The sequence below is a fragment of the Amphibalanus amphitrite genome, unplaced genomic scaffold (genome assembly GCF_019059575.1).
Source record: "Amphibalanus amphitrite isolate SeventyFive unplaced genomic scaffold, NRLGWU_Aamphi_draft 001004F_arrow, whole genome shotgun sequence".
Lineage (NCBI taxonomy): Eukaryota > Metazoa > Arthropoda > Thecostraca > Balanomorpha > Balanidae > Amphibalanus > Amphibalanus amphitrite.
The window spans coordinates 54,840-72,978 of record NW_024882498.1 but is presented as its reverse complement, the minus strand read 5'-3'; the positions used below and the strand labels follow the sequence as shown (position 1 = coordinate 72,978).

The following is an 18,139-nucleotide window of genomic DNA, read 5'->3' as shown; positions in this document are numbered from 1 at the left end:
GTCGTCGCCGGAGCGCGCCGCACCGCCCGTCATAATGGCGGCGCCGGCCGCCGACCGGCCCCCTCGGCGGCACCAGTAAAAAGGCTCCCGGCGCGGCGGCGGCGGTCGTGCTGACGGCCCGTGGCGCCCGATAGCGGTCACGGGTCAGGGGTGAGCGGCTCGTCCGCAGCGGTCGGCCTGAGCCCCGGGGCGGCGCTCGGTGACAGCGGCACATTACCAGAGGCCGCGGAACCCGATGGAGGCGGGGAGGGACGGGTCGGAGCGGTAACCGAGGGAGCGACTGGCCGGAACGGCAGCGCGTGCTGATCCGACTGGCAGCACGGACGAGAAATGCGGACTGGCGACATGGAATAGAGCCGGTTGTTAGGAAACATATAACCTTCTGAAATTTGCATGCTGTGTGCGATTGGTTTTACGTTTTGCATTGTACATTATGACGCAAAACATAAACAGTGTTCGGCCTGTTACAAATTTTGTTTTAGGTGTTGCATGGAATGCTGTAACAATTTCCATATTTTCTGATGACGTTATTTCTTCTCTTGCTGTTCAGCATTTCTATGTAAAATCCTGCGAATGAAAGAACTCTCCCCAGCCGAAAGTCGCTTTCGATGCAGATTTTAGTAACCAAATCACTGCCAGCCCGCTAACTCAGTTACACCTCAATAAAACATCGGTGCCTACACGCTTTCCGGCTCTCATATTCGCGGCGCCATCTCTATTGTGTGCCGGAAATCCGACTCATCCCTCTTCAGCAGCGGGCTGATTTAATCAGACCTGCCTGACGTGCTAAGTCTTCCAAGCGTCATTTGAGCGCCGTTTCGGCTTTGGCCGAAGCTCCGATGTCTGGTGGCAATAGCTCAGGCCATGGCCGGTCGGCGCCGGCCACCGCTCGCTGTAGGACGGCGCCGCGGCGGTGACCAGCGTTACAGGGATATAAATTGAACGGATCATTCGGTGTCGCCCGCTCCGCTGACTGTCGGTGGACCAGAAAGGCCTGCAGCCGGCCGCCGTACCGCTCTGAATGGCTGGCGGTCAGCGGTGGCCTGTGACAGCTCCTATCGTCTCATCGGCGCCGGACGGCGACCGCCTCTGTCGTCATGTCAGCGGCTTTTTCCGGTCAAATGGACCCGGCGCCGACTGGTGCCGATACGGGGATGATGGGTTAGACCCGCTGACACGGACCGAGCTCAAAAGCTAGCGTCAAAAGGCATTATCGGCTCAATGATGAAAAACCGAGTGACAGATTGATTCGGAAGTCCCAGTGGTTCACAAGAGTTTAAGCTGGTGGGATTCTCCCGGATGAACCCAAGGCCAGGAGATCTAACGGATATGTTAGGAGATGCTATGGTTGGCAAGGTTGTATCGGTGAAATAAATTTATTTCATCCTTTCTTTTATTGTCCTCGTTTTCTATCGTTAAGCTTTTCGAGCACCGTTTTCAATTTAACCGGTGTAACTACACTCAATGGTTGTAGATTGACTTCAGCTCAATCTGGCCTCCTCCACAACATTTTCTATTGGCTTGGTTTTTTTGGACGTGCTCTTCAATTTGGTGAAGTAACTAACACTGAACGGCGGTAAATTGACTCCTCTGCGCTGGCTGTGGCGCCTGGTCTGCCGTTCCACGCTGTAGCGGCGGCCGCTCGTCCCTGCAGCCGGGCCGGCCCTGGCTGCTCCGCCGCCGATGGCCCGTGTAGCTCGTGCTCCTTGGCTGCGCCAAGACTCTGGTGAAGGCGTCTGTGACCTGCGGCCATCGCCGACCACTCTGCGCGATTGAAAAACCGCTCTGTCGTCGCCGCCCCAGCGCACACTGGTCGGAAACGCCCTCACGAGAGGCCACGGGTGATTCCGGAGTTTCGGATTATTTTTTATATAGATCGATTTGAAATTGATCAAATTATTATACTTAGGCCAAAAAAACTAATCCGGGTGACCAAAAATAGCTGTAATCAGCCCCCGAAGATGGGGTATCCCAGAACTCGGAAACTGACGCGGAGCAAGAGGTTTCTTGAGCCGGATATTCAGAGTCTTATTGCTGATAGACACCAAATTGAAATCCCACATATTATGCATCAACATGTTCGTTATGAAGTTGCCAACTGGTCAGTGCAAAATTTTTGGTATACTTTTTCCCTAACTAAGATGTACTATAGCTTTTTTATGAAGGCTCTCCTACAGTGATTTTGGAATATAACTGCAAAGTTTAGGTAAGGAAACAACAGGTAGTCCCATCTAGTTCCACTCTGATTTTTTGTGAGATGAAGTAGGATTTAAATTTACACCAGGGCAACATAAAAGCTAACTGCGCATATTTGCGCAAAATTTGCAGGAGCCGCTCTTCCTACCCAACTACCGCCCGCCCCGCCCCAGTTTCGGCTCGGCCGCCGCGCCCGGCTTACGCTGACCTGTGTGGCCTGCACGCATCCATGCGTAGTTGACTGGTCATTAAAAACAGATGCGCTTGAGTTTATGAATTTTGTAAAAAGCGCGTTTTATGTATGCATTTATGTATGTATTGACATCAAAAGCCTTCCACATATTGCGTGGCGATTACGGCTTGCATTTAGAGAGCCTTGCTATTGACAACCATCACTCGGCTGAAGAAAGTGGAAATTGAAACCTTCGTGAATATAAGACGCTGCAAATATAGGACACCTGTCACTGACGTCGGGTTACCTTGGGCCGTCTTTTTACATTAGATCACAATTCCGGTATTTAACCCTGGTCGGACCGATTGGTTTTCTACATTGACCGGGGAGGGTTGGTACAACTCCCTCGCCGATTCGCCTCTAATCGAGCTAGAGCCTCGCGGAAAAAAAAAACAGGCTTGTGTGCCGTTATAAGACGCAAAAATTAGGTACTACCCGATTTTAAGGTCTTAGGTCAGCCAGTGAACTGTTAGGTCAGGTAAGGCACGGGCTCGGTTTTAGGTTAATTACTTTGCCAAAAATGGTCGCACTGCCGCGATTTTGGCATAATCGTGTTTGTCTAGCTCAGGCGCGTTGAATGCTATACTTGGTGTTCGGGTGAAGTCAACTTAACCCTCGCCGGCACAGGCCATTTTGCGTCCTTCGACGGCACAAGGGGGGGGGGGGTATGACCCCCCTCGCGTTTGGCCCCTGATCGAGCTAGAGCCTTGCGGAAAAAACGAGCGTATTGCCCGTCACGAGAGGAAGCCAATGATACCCAATTTTAAGGTCCTAGGTCATCGGGTGACCTTCCAGGTCAGGTTAATGACCCGAAAACCGGGAAAATCGGGACCTGTTAGAAAGTCGTAAATTGTGGCTGCTATGTGGTTTTCCGGGGTGCTGATCACGAATATCGTATTAGTTTTGATCAGAGATGATGTCTTTAAGCATTTAGACCAGGTCGGGTCAGGTCAGGTCAGGTCAACCGGTAGGGGTTGTGACGGGTATTCGTAATACGTGTCAACCGCCTCTGACAGCTTCGTAACATGTTACGAAGACGCCAAAACTACTTCGTAAATGTTCAAATGGTTGCTAAATTCGAATTCAGCTCCAAAAACTAGCCTAGAAACATGTAAAACTCGAAAAAGTGAACCGAGGTCACCCGAGGTCACCAAAGGTCAATGACCTGACCTGACCTTCAGGTGAGCTTGACACCCATCCTAATGTATGGGAGCAACATCAAATCACATGTTTGAACGTTTGAAACCACGAAAAGCTTGCAAACGCGCGGCTAATGCGAGCCGACATACGCCGAATCGCGATTTCGGCCAAACATGGTCACGGAAAAGAGGTCACAGGTCAAAGGTCATTTGGGTCAGGGTCATGAAATTTTCAGGGTAGGTGTAAAATTGATCATTGCGAGGGCACTGAAAGTTTCGTCGCGATCGGCCGCTTTTTACGCGAGTTATTCGCGAAAAACCTTAGGGGGGTTGCATCAACCCCCCTGTGCCGGCGAGGGTTAAAGGTAGACTGCCACCTTTTTTTCACAAAACGGTTTTCACTAGAGCTGAGCCACCTATGTCCCAGACTGAAGTCGGTTTTCCGAAATTCGAACCCGTTTGCGAGAAATCGGAGACCAAAGTTCAGTTTGATGCCATTTTTTTAGTCCAAGAAAACCGACATCTCTACTGTTTATCGATAACTTTGAAACATGAATTTTCTTATCTTTTGGTAAATATATGTCAAAACTTTGATTGTTTCGAGATCAGAGAAGAATTTTGGAGTGTCAAAATAAAAGTTAAACTTATATATTCAGTAGTTCATTTTTTCCAAAAAAGTGTGGGAAATGGGGTTTAACATGGGCCAGACCCATTCCAAATGAGCCATGATTTTTTAAATGTTTTACGAACTTAAATGCAAAATAAATTAAACATGGCCAATTTCTTATGAAATCATATATTAGTAAATCATAAAATACCTTACTTTTTCAAATAAAATGTAATAATCTTATGACCTTGAAGTCTAGTGATGTGTAAACATTGTCGCTAGACATTAACCGATTGATAATTGTATGATAATCGACAATTTTTTTTTCGCGATTCACGTGATGATACTTTGTCAGGTGAATTCTAAAATTTTGTTTTGTCCAGGGAATAAATCATAGGCCGATCTGAGAAAACTTTTTGAAGGTGGCAGTCTTCCTTTAAGGTGTTAACCTCGGGTCAAGGTCAGGTCGGAGCCCCTCAGGTCACGAAAATGGTTGAAGGAGGTCATATCGCATATCATTCGATTCGGCAGGTCTTCCTGAGTCCAATGGTGGCTTTCCCGACTCTCTAGCTCCATCTGATCAGGAGTTATGGACGAAAAACTTACATGGCCTTAGTGACGTCATAAATGACGTCACGCAAAGTCAACAATGCTAAAGTCAAGCACTGGACCTTGCAAGGAGTGCATGAAACCATTCACGGTGCCCGAATAGCAGCTCCCAATTTCCCTTGTTGACTTAAAGTGGTGCTAGATCCTGTATTATACTTAATTATGACGTCATAACTTAACAGATTCACGTCATATGCTTAGTGCTTGACATCCAAATGATAGCTTACATATGACAGAGAAGGTATGCAAAGTTTTATGAAGTTTGCTTCACTAGTTGTGGAATAACAAGCAAAAAACTTTTGCGGAAAGGCCGCTGGCCTCTCGCTGGAGCGTTTCCGACCAGTGTGCAGCGTTGGCGGGGTTGAGTGCTCTCATCTACCGAGCGTCCATAAACTATCCCTGCCCTGGGTGGGGCGGCCCGATCGGGTTCGCCGGAACTCTCCCAGGTAATGATGGGCGATCACGAATCGCTCACCTATTCTCGTAGTCTCATCCATTCATTTGTTTTTGTAAATGAATTCTAACTAGTGCATTGTAATGCATTATTCAGACAGGGCAAAATGCGCTTGCCCTCATCCACTGTTTAGGCAACATTGTTTTTATGAATATAAGTATATTGGAATATGAGTTAGGTGTTTGACATCGTTTTTAAGCAGGCCTGAACAGGTAGAAGGCATGATCACATTGCGAGATGTGGTAAAAGGTGGGGAAAGAAGAGAGATCTGCTTCATTGGATGTTGAAATAAAATAATGTAAATTACTGGTCATTGTTTGACATCAAACATCCTTCACACCTCCCCCCCCCCCCCCCATCTTTCCATATCCATAGTGGTATGTTCGGTTCTAAGACCATGTTCTCTTTTATTTAATGATTCAAACAATAAGTCCAGCATTCGATCTGTTCGGTTGGAAGGCAGTTTTTGTGCGTGCCTAATGCAGTGACACAAAGCCCCTCTCATCCTAGTCGGCGCTGACAAATAAGTCCAATTCCATCTTACACTGCGAGTCCCTTGGCCATGCCCTGCCTGGTGCCTTCCAGGTGTCGTCCGAAATGTCTCTCGCTAATGGATTCGACACTGTCCGAGAACAGCCTCAAAAGCCGAGCAGTCACGTGATTGGCCCGTCAGCCAATCAGGAGGGCCACGTGCCTGCCGGCCAGCGACTAGGGTGGTTATTAGCCCGAGGCTAATCAGTGGTCAGGCGCGTCCTTTCCGAGATGCTCCGGCGAACGGTAGGGGAAGTTGGGGGAACGCCGAATACTTTTTTTCTGACGCCCGTAGCACGCAAGGTAGACAACATAAGCTATTCTTGTTGGCGTCATTCGAGAGGCCAGTCTTTTGCCTTTCAAACATACCAGGCGCATTTGATGAATTCGCATACCGTTAAGCGCACAAACTAAAAATATCAAAGAAGTGACTTTTTCGGCGTTGCCCCGGACTGCGGGGAAAGCCGAAAATGGGAGAAATGATCTACGGGGAATGCCGACATTGATGTTTTGCCACTTTATCTAAAACTTTATCCAGAATTTATCAAAGCTGACACGCGTTTTAAGAGCTTGAGGACGCTTGGTGCACACTGGAAGTTATAATTGTGTGATATAATAAGAAAATGCCAGGTAAATAATTCCTTATAGGTAACAGGCCGTTGTGTCGGTGGAAAGTGTAATTTGTGTGACTAAAAATTCGCGTTGCTATTCTACAGCAGTAAAGTCCACGTAGCGTGCTTTAACGTGCGTAATTGCACGTTTTCGGCATTACCCCAGCAAGCCATACTTTCATTTGCAGGCCCATAACTTTTCAACGTGCCGTATAAATTTCAAATAGGCAGCACACTTATGCAAAGACATGCTGAAGATTACTTGACCGAATTGGCCAGACAAACGGTAGCATAATGAGTAAGAAATGCAGCTTCAAAGGCGCATGTAGTACAAGGAACGCGTACCTTGAAAACGCTCTTGGCGCCCTCACAGCCGAAGTATTCCGAATGACGACTCGTAACAAACATGCGATAATTGTAGTCACTTAAGCTTCAGAGCATCACTGACAGGTGGCATCCATGTATTACGGTTTTCGAAATATCTCGAATTTCGGCTTTGCCCCAACTCCGGCATTGCCCCAACTTCCCCTACAGCCGGTCGGGCTGGTTTGGCTTCGTCTGCGGCACAGCTAGGCCGGTGTTATTTTACTCGACTCTTTTGGTGTTAAAATGGCTTTGCATTTGTGACGTGTCAATTACAAGCTCATAAACTGCCTTTGACATGTCATAATGGAAGCATCTCACTGAATCTGCAGTCACCAGTCCCTGTCACACCACTTTTAGCTCCATCAGACCATCAGTTGGACACACCATGACCAGACCATCAGTTGGTTATACTAGACAACCAATTGGCCAAACAGACTACCGATCGGCCTCACCAGAACACCAGTTGGCCGTACCAGACGACTAGACCACGGCATGAAGGACTAGAGACTACTACCTGGTTATCTCAGACCACCAGTCGACCCTCAGGCTCAGACCACCAGCGCGCTGCGCAGTGGGGCGTTGATGAAGTGGCCTGACCTCAGGGTCCAGCGGGCGGTTCGCCAGACTATACAACGGCCACTAATGCCTGAGACAAGCAGCGATCGATCTACCCTGGTCGGCTCTGACCGGGTGGACAGGTCGCGGTGGACTGGGTGGACGGGTCGCGGTGGAAGGGGTGGACCGCGGGGACTGTTCAAAGCCCAGAGCATTGGGCTGTGCGGCAGAGCATTTGTAGTGCGGAAATGTTGAGCGCTGAGAATGTTCTGACATCCCTGTCATTAGCCACTTGTTCGTGGGACATCCGGAAACTAACTATTCCGTTAATTTTCCAACAAGCTGAACGAATCATTCCGTGCGAGCAAACCCAATCTACTCAGCATTAAACTTCTTGACCAAGAACGAGGACTTGGAACGTAAGTTTCTCGACTTCTGAGTAGTTGGCTTAAATCACGTTTCAGTTGTACGATCGGCTGAAGAGGTTTCTCTCATCTCTGACGACTGACCCGAATCTGAAAACTGACCATCTGAGTCAGACGTGTTTTCCGTTCGTTGTTTGAACAATGTTGACAACAGATACACTTCTCTGCACTTCGCTGTATGAAATACCGAGATAAAACTGGTATGAACCGGTCTACATCACAGTGGAGGAATTTAGCTCGGTTACCTGAGCTTCTAACATAATGCACACCTACAATTCAAGTTAGATTAATTTCAATTTTAAAGTCGATTGTCTGATCAGTTGCTTATTTCTTCAATGACGGCATAAATTTTGCCAATAGTTTTACCGGCTTCTTATAAAGATATCAGCTTCGTCCTTGACCTTTTGCTTGCTTGCGGTATGTATCTGAGTAGGTCAGCTGCTGGATTCCTTTTTGATTTGATGATAATGATGCTCCTTCCACGATGCCTTGGGTCAGCGTCCATAAACACTGGAGCCGGAAGGGTCGTTTCCGGGCGGCGTAGAGCAACGCTCCTGTGTCGTTAGGGCACAATAACGGCGGCAGTGGTAGCGGTAACAACGGTAGGAAGGGGACGGGCGGGCGGGCCAGATCTGAGCCGAAAAACGACCGGCACGCCCCGTGTCAACCGATCCAGTCAGCTGAAGGGTAGGAGTGAGTCGGCAGGGTGGATTTGCGGACGCTGTGGTGACCACTGAAAATGGTGGTGACCGCTGAATATGTTGCCCTTTGCTGAGTTACCTATCAGCAGTTTTCAGTGAATGATACGACGTGTATTAATCCAGGTCAGATTTTGTTGCCTCAAGCATGGTTGGCGGTGCAGTGCCCTATTATGCATCTCGACGGACGTGGTGTGCTGCAATTAGTAACCGCAAATGTTGCGAGAGGTCGCTATACATGTATGTTATGGGATTCATGTTGATGGATGTTTTTTGGCCGTTTGTTACATTTACAGTAATCGCTGATTCTTGTTATATTTATAAAACTCATACAAGTTCGTAAAGCCGGGCACAACTTTAGCTTCTGCTGGGCTAATGCCGTGATTTAACTTTGAACCCAACTTTGTCTAGATCATACCGGGTTCAGGACCGACTTAGTCTACCCTAAGGGGATGGATGTAGGATGCCGGGACGAGCACACTTGTTGCACATGGGATCAAAAGAGTATGCGATTGTTCAGTGCTGTTGTACGTTGCATATACAAAATACATGCATAATTATGCAGGTGCATGCTTTTGATTATACATTAATTGATGGTATACCACCGCCTATAGGCGGTCACGAGGTAACGAAATGTAAAAACAAAATGAAGCGTACGTCCAAAGATATATTTAGAGTAGTGTTTAGGTCACGTCTACACATCACATGCCTACCAACTGCAATGCACGGGTCTGGTGCTCCCTCGTTCATCGCCCAAAATATTCCGCCATTGCCTAAAGACATCGCAATTGGCATCCGTAGCCATTCACAAAGCGCCCTTGCTGATTCGCACTCACTAACCATTCTCACCACCGTAAACCTCCACCAGTGTTAACCCTCGCCCGTATAGGGGGGGGGGGGGGGGTCGAACGGACCCCCCCATGGTTTTTCGCGAATAACTCGCGTAAAAAGCCGCCGATCGCGACGAAACTTTCAGTACCCTCGCGTTCATCAATTTCACACCTACCCTGAAAATTTCATGACCCTGACCCAAATGACCTTTGACCTGTGACCTACTTTTCGAGACCATGTTTGGCTGGAATCGCGATTCGGCGTATGTCGGCTCGCATTAGCCGCGCGTTTGCAGTCTTTTCGTGGTTTCAAGCGTTCAAACATGTGATATGATGTTACCCCCATGCATTAGATTGGGTGTCAAGGTCACCTGAAGGTCAGGTCAGGTCATTGACCTTTGATGACCTCGGTTCACTTTTTCGAGTTTTACATGTTTCTAGGCCAGTTTTTGGAGCTGAATTCGAATTTAGCAGCCATATGAACATTTACGAAGTAGTTTTGGTGCCTTCGTAACATGTTACGAAGCTGTCAGAGGCGGTTGCCACCTACTACGAATACCCTTACTGGTTGACCTGACCTGACTTGACCCGACCTGGCCTAAATACATGAATACATCATCTGTGATCAAAACTAACATGATATTCGTGATCAGCACCCCGAAAAACCCCATAGCAGCCACACTTTACGACGTTCTAACAGGTCCCGATTTTCCCGCCTTTGGGGTCATTGACCTGACCTGTAAGGTCAATCAACCAATGACCTAGGACCTTAAAATTGGATATCATCGGCTTCCTCTCGTCACGGGCAACACGCTCGTTTTTTCCGCGAAGCTCTAGCTCGATCAGGGGCGAAACGGCAAGGGGGGGTCCAACGGACCCCCCTTATACGTTCGCGGCTGGAAAAACACCAATACGGGCGAGGGTTAAACCGTTTCCAGCGCTGTTCTGCCCCGTTTTTCCGTGTTTCCGACCTCTCTGTGCCGCTTCCAGGACGTACCGGGCTCTGGACGAGTGTCTGCCCTGCTCGCCGGGCTGCGTGCGGTGCGTCGGCGGCCGCGCGGACGAGTGTGTCGCCTGCGGAGAGGGTCTGCTGCTGACTGGGGGTAGCTGTGTGTCCCGCTGTCCGGACGGCCAGTTCGCCGCGGGGGAGGTCTGCCGGCGCTGCCACCACTCCTGCCGCACGTGCACAGGTATGGAGCCGGCGCGGGGGCCGGGGTGGGAGCCGGCGCGGGCGGGAGGTGGGACAGAAGGTGGGACAGAAGATGATACAGGAGGGACAGGAGAGTGTGAAGCCGGCTCGGGGTGGAAGAGGTGGGACATGAGATGGGACGAGCTAGGGATGGATGGGTGATGCTGGTAGACTGACACTAACAGTGCTGTTAGTGTCAGTCTACCAGCATCACCCATGCTCAGTGCCATTCGCCACTGCCATTCGCTGCCATGCCATTCGCCACTGCTCAGTGGCGAATGTCACTAGCGCACTGGCCTTAAATGATAAAATGTCAGTGGTACAAGTTACAGCTGATGAAAGTACAAAAGGATGGTTAGAGAGGAGTCTGATACGATCCAGCACATCTTATCACAGAATGGTAGCGTCTACCGTCTAGTCCACACTCAATGGCCCCCACCCAACTGCCACCCGATCAGTATTCATATTGCGCGTCCCGGCATGTGCTGTCGGGGTCCGAGGGATATGCGCCAGCCGCCGGTAGGTCATCTGCAGCATACCTATACCGATATATTGTGTGTCAGGTGCGGCACATATCCTGACCACGGCTATAGCGCGGCAGTCGGTGCGGACAGGGTCGTCACTCAGTTGTGGTGGCTGTGACTGGCACCGACCGCGGCCAGCTGTCAGTGGCACGACACGGGGATCTGCTGGGTGTGGGGAGCACCCCGGCCAACACGGCCAACATGGCCACTAGCCCGGGTGGCTGGGCAGTGGAAGGAGTCACAGGGCCCGCTGGGGGAGGTGCGCCCTGCCGACTGCTGACCTGGCCAATGCCCACCGCACACTGACCGCTGGCCACCCCCACTGAGCGTCACCGTCCACCGCCCACCGACCACTGACCACCGTCCACCGTCCAACGAGCATCGACAATAGCTTGCTGCCAAAATCCGTCCACCGTATTGATTTTTTTTTTTTTTACCTGTAATATGTGCGGTACAATGCACAGTTCAGCAATCTGTCACTCATTATCGTAGCCCAGGCACTTAATTATTTCTGAAGGCTATAAATGCCGTTCATTCACACACTCCCCTTCATTTTCTAGCCGCCCTAAAAGTGGTGTCTGGCTTCTTTGATTGCATAACACCAATCGGTCATATAGCTAGCAGCATTGTCTTTGTTTCCCATCCACCGAGTCCATTAGCAAATAGCCGACAAAGGCTGTTTGATAAAGCCACGTACGACCGCGACTTATTAGACTATTGTAATGTCATTGGTAGTGGCGCTGTGCCTGCCTGTAGTGACACACGCTCGGTCATTGCGCGGCCGGCAGTGTGGTGATGTGTTGGTAGTAACGTAACGTTATGTTACGGTGAGGTGATGATGGCTTGTGGACGGTGGCTTGTGGACGGAGGAGTTAGCTATGTGCAATATTATTTTTGCGTACATTTTGCCACATTTACCTACATCAGCGTTTGTTACGTAAATTATTGGTGATTCTGTGCGCCGCTACTAATATGCTGCATTGTGATAATCCCTTACCGGTTGTCTCAGCCTTTAGAGTGATGCAAACAAATCGAATACCCAAAACGAACCTTCAAATCGATGTAAGCATGGTGGTAGAGCTGATCAATGATCATTCCAACAAGTCAAAATGAGTTATGCCTGAAATAGACTATTTCCGCAGTCAGGAAATCGCATGCGAGAGCCTATTCAAATACATGGAAGCACGCTCGCATCAATCGCACGCACCTCCCGGATGCGATTGATGCGGGAAGAATTATACATAATGTATTTGAATAGGCTCTCGCATGCGATTTCCTGAACGCGGAAAGAGTCTGTTTCAGCCATTATTCTGTCGGTGTAACTCGTACCAATATTGTCAAAATAGTCTATTTCCAGTTCATCGGCTGCCTCACGGCGTCGTGCCCCCTTACGTACCCTGTCTTCTCCCTACCCCTCTCCGGCAGGCGGCGGTATGACGGGCTGCACCTCGTGCGCCCGCGGCTTCCAAATGCGGCCCGCCGAGCGCGCGTGCGTGCCGTGCGCCGACCACGAGTTCTACTCGCCACGGGACGCCACGTGCCGGACGTGCCACCCCTCGTGCGCCACGTGTCACGGCGCCGGCCCCGAGAACTGCACCTCGTGCGCCGGTGAGCCGAGCTGGAGCGATGTTCATCTGTTGGCGTGGTCCTCATATATCGAAGGCCTGAATGTAGTCAAGACGCCGTTTAATTCTCCCATTTATAGACACTAAAAACGGCTCCTTTCACTTTCCGCGCATCTAGCTTGTCGCATTAGTGCTTTTTATGGTTTTGTGTCTGACACATTTCGCTCCTATTTAAGTGTCTGTTTACTCGATTGCCGTGTTGTTGTCATACCATAAGGCTTCCGGCGCCGTCAGCCGTCTCCCGCGACCCGTTGTTTGCTTTACCTTTACTCATTCTCTCTCTCCCTCTCCCTCTCCCTCTCTCTCTCTCTCTCTCTCTCTCTCTCTCTCTCTCTCTCTCTCTCTCTCTCTCTCTCTCTCTCTCTCTCTCTCTCTCTCTCCCCTCTCCCTCAGGAGATCTGCACCTAGAGAAGCAGCGCGGTCGGTGTGTGCCCTGCTGTGACAGACACCGGCCGCTGCCCGATACCGACTCGTGCTGTACCTGTGACCCGTCCGGAGGTAAGCAATATACCCGCAGAGGACAGTGCTGACCCTGGGGGACACGGGAGGGTCATCTGCTCTGTGACTTCCGTGAAAAGCTGGGTATGGTTTTTCAGTTAAGATCAAATCTGCCATTGTAGTGTTTAATGATTATTTGTGAATGACACAGCCGAGTCTTCTCATGTACGAGGCAACGACTCATTTCTTCACAGATAATCAACGCCTCGAAATATGATTAAAGAAAATAATTTATGTCATTATAGAATCATCCTGTTGTAGGTCATTGTGCGGCTTTCGTCAGTTCTATTATGCTTTTGTTACATAGCAACGCTGTCCGCAACACATTGTGCATTCGGAGACAGCCAGTCTCTGCGCTAGATCACTCGGGTGGCTTACGGACACTAATCGGGACCAAGGATCGGGACAACTGAACAGCCTGCCCGAAGCTGTGGGGATAGAAATGCTGACGAAAGTGGGACTGTTTTTAGTCCAATCGTAATACATAAGACTCCTCGATGAACTGGAATGACTCGTCAGTCTATTTTGCCGACCCGGCTAAATACTGCGGCCCGCGCCTTCGGTTTACATATGTCGGCAAAAACCCCTACCCTACCCCTACCCTACCCCTACCCTATCCTACCCCCTACCCTACCCTACCCTACCCTACCCTACCCTACCCTACCCTACCCTACCCTACTACCCTACCCTACCCTACTACCCTACCCTACCCTACCCTACCCTACCCTACTACCCTACCATACCCTACCCTACTACCCTACCCTACCCTACCCTACTACCCTACCCTACCCAACCCCTACACTACCCTACCCTACCCTACCTTACCCTACCCTACTCCTACACTACCCTACCCTACCCTACCCTACTACCCTACCATACCCTACCCTACCCTACCCCTACCCCTACCCTACCATACCCTACCCTACCCTTACCCTACCCTACCCTACCCTACCCTACCCTACCCTTACCCTCCCCTACCCTACCCCTACCCCTACACTACCCTACCCTACCCTACCCTACCCTACCCTACCCTACCCGTAGCCCTTACCGTTCCCGAGCAATAGCCTGTTTTTGCCGATTATTACATATGTCTGAGACTTGCCGGGTACAAAGACATGATGGTAGCCCAAAACAATGCATAATGCATATACTTGTTCCAGTGAACTCACCACCGTTGGCATGCGTTGTCCCTGAGCAGATTTTGAGGTCATGAATGCTGACTCGAAATAAACATAGCTCTATGAATAATAATTGGAAAGCTGCAGGAACGGAATTGTTGAGACCTCGCATGGGGGCGAAGGAGGCGACGAATAAGCCTTTGTCATCCCGTCCCTTATCTGCCATGGGATTTCGTTCGATAGAAGGCTTTGCATAAGCTTGACGTGACTCTAAAACGACCCACAAGTCTACAACTAGTCGTAAATAACCCGTAGATGTGCTTTTCCCGTTTTAGTGACGTCTCAGTTTTATTCACTTTGTAATCCCAAAACTAACACTATCGCTTTCATCACAATTCTCACCAGCACCACCGCCACGGTCAGAGCAGAGCCATGGTGTCTATATATAGTTGGCGTAGGGCATATGCCGACGGTTAACAAAACAATCGAACTGTGTGGATGTCAATAGGGCGACCAGTCCCACTTCCACGCCTGTGTCCGGCTGCTGGGCGCGCGGTGTTCAGTAGTCGCTGCACTTGTGGCGTGACTCGCGAACATCAGTCGCGCCACATAACATTGGTCGATAGCCAATGATGGATGTAGTAGGTTTAATGTCACGCGTCATTTTAGAGCCCTCCGCTGTAGTTTCGTGATGGCTCTACATGTGCGACTAGTGTTAGCCGTGTGATTTCTTGGATAGGTTACTGACGTCAACTTCAGAGAAGTTGTATAATTGATTTACTTGAAGCACGAGATTAATATTACACCGGTCGGTTGGCTGGGGAAACGTCAAAGACGCATAGAGCTAGATGTGCAGGTGATAAAGGTTAAGCATATTGTAGCCATTGAGCAGTGTCGGCTGATATACTGTGTCTGGTAAGTGGTATCAGGGGTTACCAAATATCAAGCTTCTTGCGTTCGCTAACAATCATGCACATTGGTAGAACATTGACCTGTCAGCTGCGAGCCGCAGTCCCAACATGACGTGTTGCCTTTGACCTCGGCTCCCTCGACACGCGACTTTAATGGCCCGTGAAACGTACTAACCACGCGACGTGTGGCATTTACATTTGAAACGGGACCTCTACCGGACACGCATTGCGTCATACTGACGTCCCCGGCGACCTGCGGCGGTGTCTGTATGACCGTGACCTGGTGACCTCTGTCCCCCAGATCACTGTGTGCGGGGCACCTGGCGGCGCACGGCCGGGCCAGAGTTCCAGCCGCTGGAGCCGGCGACCTCCGACGGCACATTCAGCTGGTTCTACGTGCAGGCGGTGGGCGGGTGCGCCGCCACGCTTCTGCTGTTCGTACTCATCTTCTTGGGCCTACAGGTGAGTCGAGAGGCGTCACATTGAGTGCAAGGAATGAGGAATGGCAGACGCATGAGCGATTCTGAAGGGAACTAATAACTAGTTAGCTTACAAAAACGAATCCTTTGGTATTTGTTTGAACTGACTACGGGCAATTCGTCTGAAAGCCGAGAATCGATTATAAGTAGGCGCTGTATGCCAAATGGAGTGCATTTTATGCACCGCCGCGCTGGCAGCCGTCGGGGGAAGCCTCCCCAGGTCCAAAGACCGCTCTGGAAGCACAGTCGGGGTTCGGTCCACCCGACCGTTCCCGCGATGCATATTGATCAGTATCGTGTCTAAGATTGGCGGCACTAATGGATGCGTGCGTGCCTTCCATTGTAATCCGCACGGCTTTCACGGTAGTCTGTCATTTTGTGGCACAGTTTTGGCCGCCCGCCTTCCGGGCTGCATTAGAGGATTGGGCCCATGAGTGAGCCCCATACCGCTCCAATAGATGTGAATATCGAGGCTAATGTCTTATACGCACAGAGAAGTTCAGGTGTGGTGTGCATTAGGTATTGTTCACATTAGAAAAGGGTTTAGGACAAACGAGTAAGTCAACTAACTCCTGCTTAGTATATGTATTCTCACTCTCAATTAGCCTGTATATGTTTCTATCCACCTGTCGTGTTTCACTCATCTGGGGCAGCTGGCTAGCAGATGAGTTTCATTTAATTGGAGCACCTGGAAGCCCCGAGTCCCGCGGTTTGGGGCTGGTTTGCCTACGTGTGCGACTGCGGTCCCTCCGGCGTTTGATGGGACGGACGTGCGCGGGCGGTCGCCGCACCATTGTTTGATGTCGAGCGGAGCAGTGCGCCGTTTTCGGGTGATTTCCCCATTCTCCCAGTCAGCAGAGAGCCTCCCCTAATCCGGCGGATGATGAAAGTCCGCTGAACATTGGGGCGGCTCAGATACAGCGCTCGCCTGTCCTGGAGCGGACCTTATGCGACAGACGAGCGATCACAGTCGGCAGAAGGGATAGCCGGGAGCTCCGACCGGCCACGGTCGGTCGGTACTCCGCTGTGGGTGGCCGTGGGGCTACTAACAATCCTGACAAACGACGATCAGCATATTCAAAATTTCACTTTGTTTTAGTCTGTTTCTGTTGCTCATTTGTTTCATCGAAGCTCACTACACTTTTCTACTATGAAATGAACCAGTTTGACTTGTGGGACCAGTGAAGTAGGTAGTGTTGTCTGCAGTTTTGCGGCAATATGCTCAGAGTTCATCAACATCAGATTGTGATCAAAGTTAACAAGAATGCCTAGGGTGATTTTGAATAAACCGTTGTACATACAGTGCATCGCCTAATGCCCGTTATTTATGCGAATCAGCACTCAACTTAATATTGGACGCGTTTTATGGAACAATTAATCAGACGGAAAGTATTATTTGATGCTCCTTCATCCCAGTATTCGATGGTTATATATTTAATGGCTGATGCTGCTCACGAGCTGGAAGCCTGTGAGGTCTGAAGAACTGTAATTTGCCGTCTAATGGTGCCGGCGACATTTTCTCCCTGGTCTAAATGGGTTTTTATTCCTCATGAAATGAAGATTAAAAGCTTCAACGAGCCTCGCGTGCTGACACAACGGGGACGCTCCTAAAACCCCGTCATTTTTTTCGTCCGAAGGTAATCTGGCCAGAGACAGAGCTGCCACAGTTGCTATGTAATGTGGGGTGTTGGTCGGCAGTTGTCATGCGATATGTCTATCCCTGGCATCAATGGTTGTCAGGAAAAGTGTGCGGCAATGATCGAAGCTGCGATAAGATTTTTTGCTGGTTAGTTGCAGGCTGCAGCAATTGACAAACCCAGTCCCAGAATTTTCAACGATGTTGTTGAGCTGCGTAGAGTCTCAACTTTTCCCTGTGAATCGGTTAAACTTCCTAAATGTTCGTAAATGTGCATTGCGAAATATGTGAAACAAAGTGCTGAGCATGACCAGCACTTTGCAATCATTGAATATGATTCTTTAGGCCTTAACTGAAGTGAACTTACTGAGACAGCTCCTATCATCGAATAACCAGCATCTTCAGTAAGTTATCCAGTGTTCAGAGGGATTCGTACTGCTGGAAATTACAGATTTTATCCGTTGGGCGACAGGATTGAGCATGGCCTATGGGATTTGTATAATGTCTTTGCAAAGGCATTTCTATCCTTGACAGGTCGATCATGGCGTTTGATATAATGAGGAACCCGTATCGTCCTTCAACTAGCCTCATCTCATATGCGCGTCCTCCCATTATTATTCCTGTCTGTCTAAAGCTCTCCTCGGAATTTCCTCGTATGGCTGACTGAAGAGACGGCAGTCTGAATTTCGTGGTGCCGGAGGGGCGATAAGTCGGCGGCGCCGGCGGCGGTCGCTGTCGGACATGCCGTATCTCTGCCCCGTACATGCCGTATCTCCGACCCGTACATGCCGCCGCTGCCGGCTCGGCGAAAGGGAGCGCCGCCGACGGCCCGGTAAAAGCTGCCGTCGACGGCCCCGTCGCCCGCGGCGGCGGATGTGTCACCGACGGCGGCGGGACGGGACGGAA

General features: G+C 50.0%; 1 protein-coding gene across 3 annotated transcripts in view; it reads left to right on the top strand.

The window, feature by feature from the left end:
• Nucleotides 1-18,139, top strand: part of LOC122369072 (furin-like protease 2) — an 84,960-nt gene that overhangs the window by 58,065 nt on the left and 8,756 nt on the right. For all 3 annotated transcript variants that reach the window (XR_006254348.1, XM_043343456.1, XM_043343457.1), the window contains exons 20-23: nucleotides 10,244-10,443; nucleotides 12,392-12,574; nucleotides 12,985-13,089; nucleotides 15,420-15,580. Coding sequence is in view for 2 of the 3 variants with exons in the window: in XM_043343456.1 (XP_043199391.1) it covers nucleotides 10,244-10,443; nucleotides 12,392-12,574; nucleotides 12,985-13,089; nucleotides 15,420-15,580 (649 nt within the window). In the remaining variant the exon portion in view is untranslated. The remainder of the gene's footprint in view (nucleotides 1-10,243; nucleotides 10,444-12,391; nucleotides 12,575-12,984; nucleotides 13,090-15,419; nucleotides 15,581-18,139) is intronic.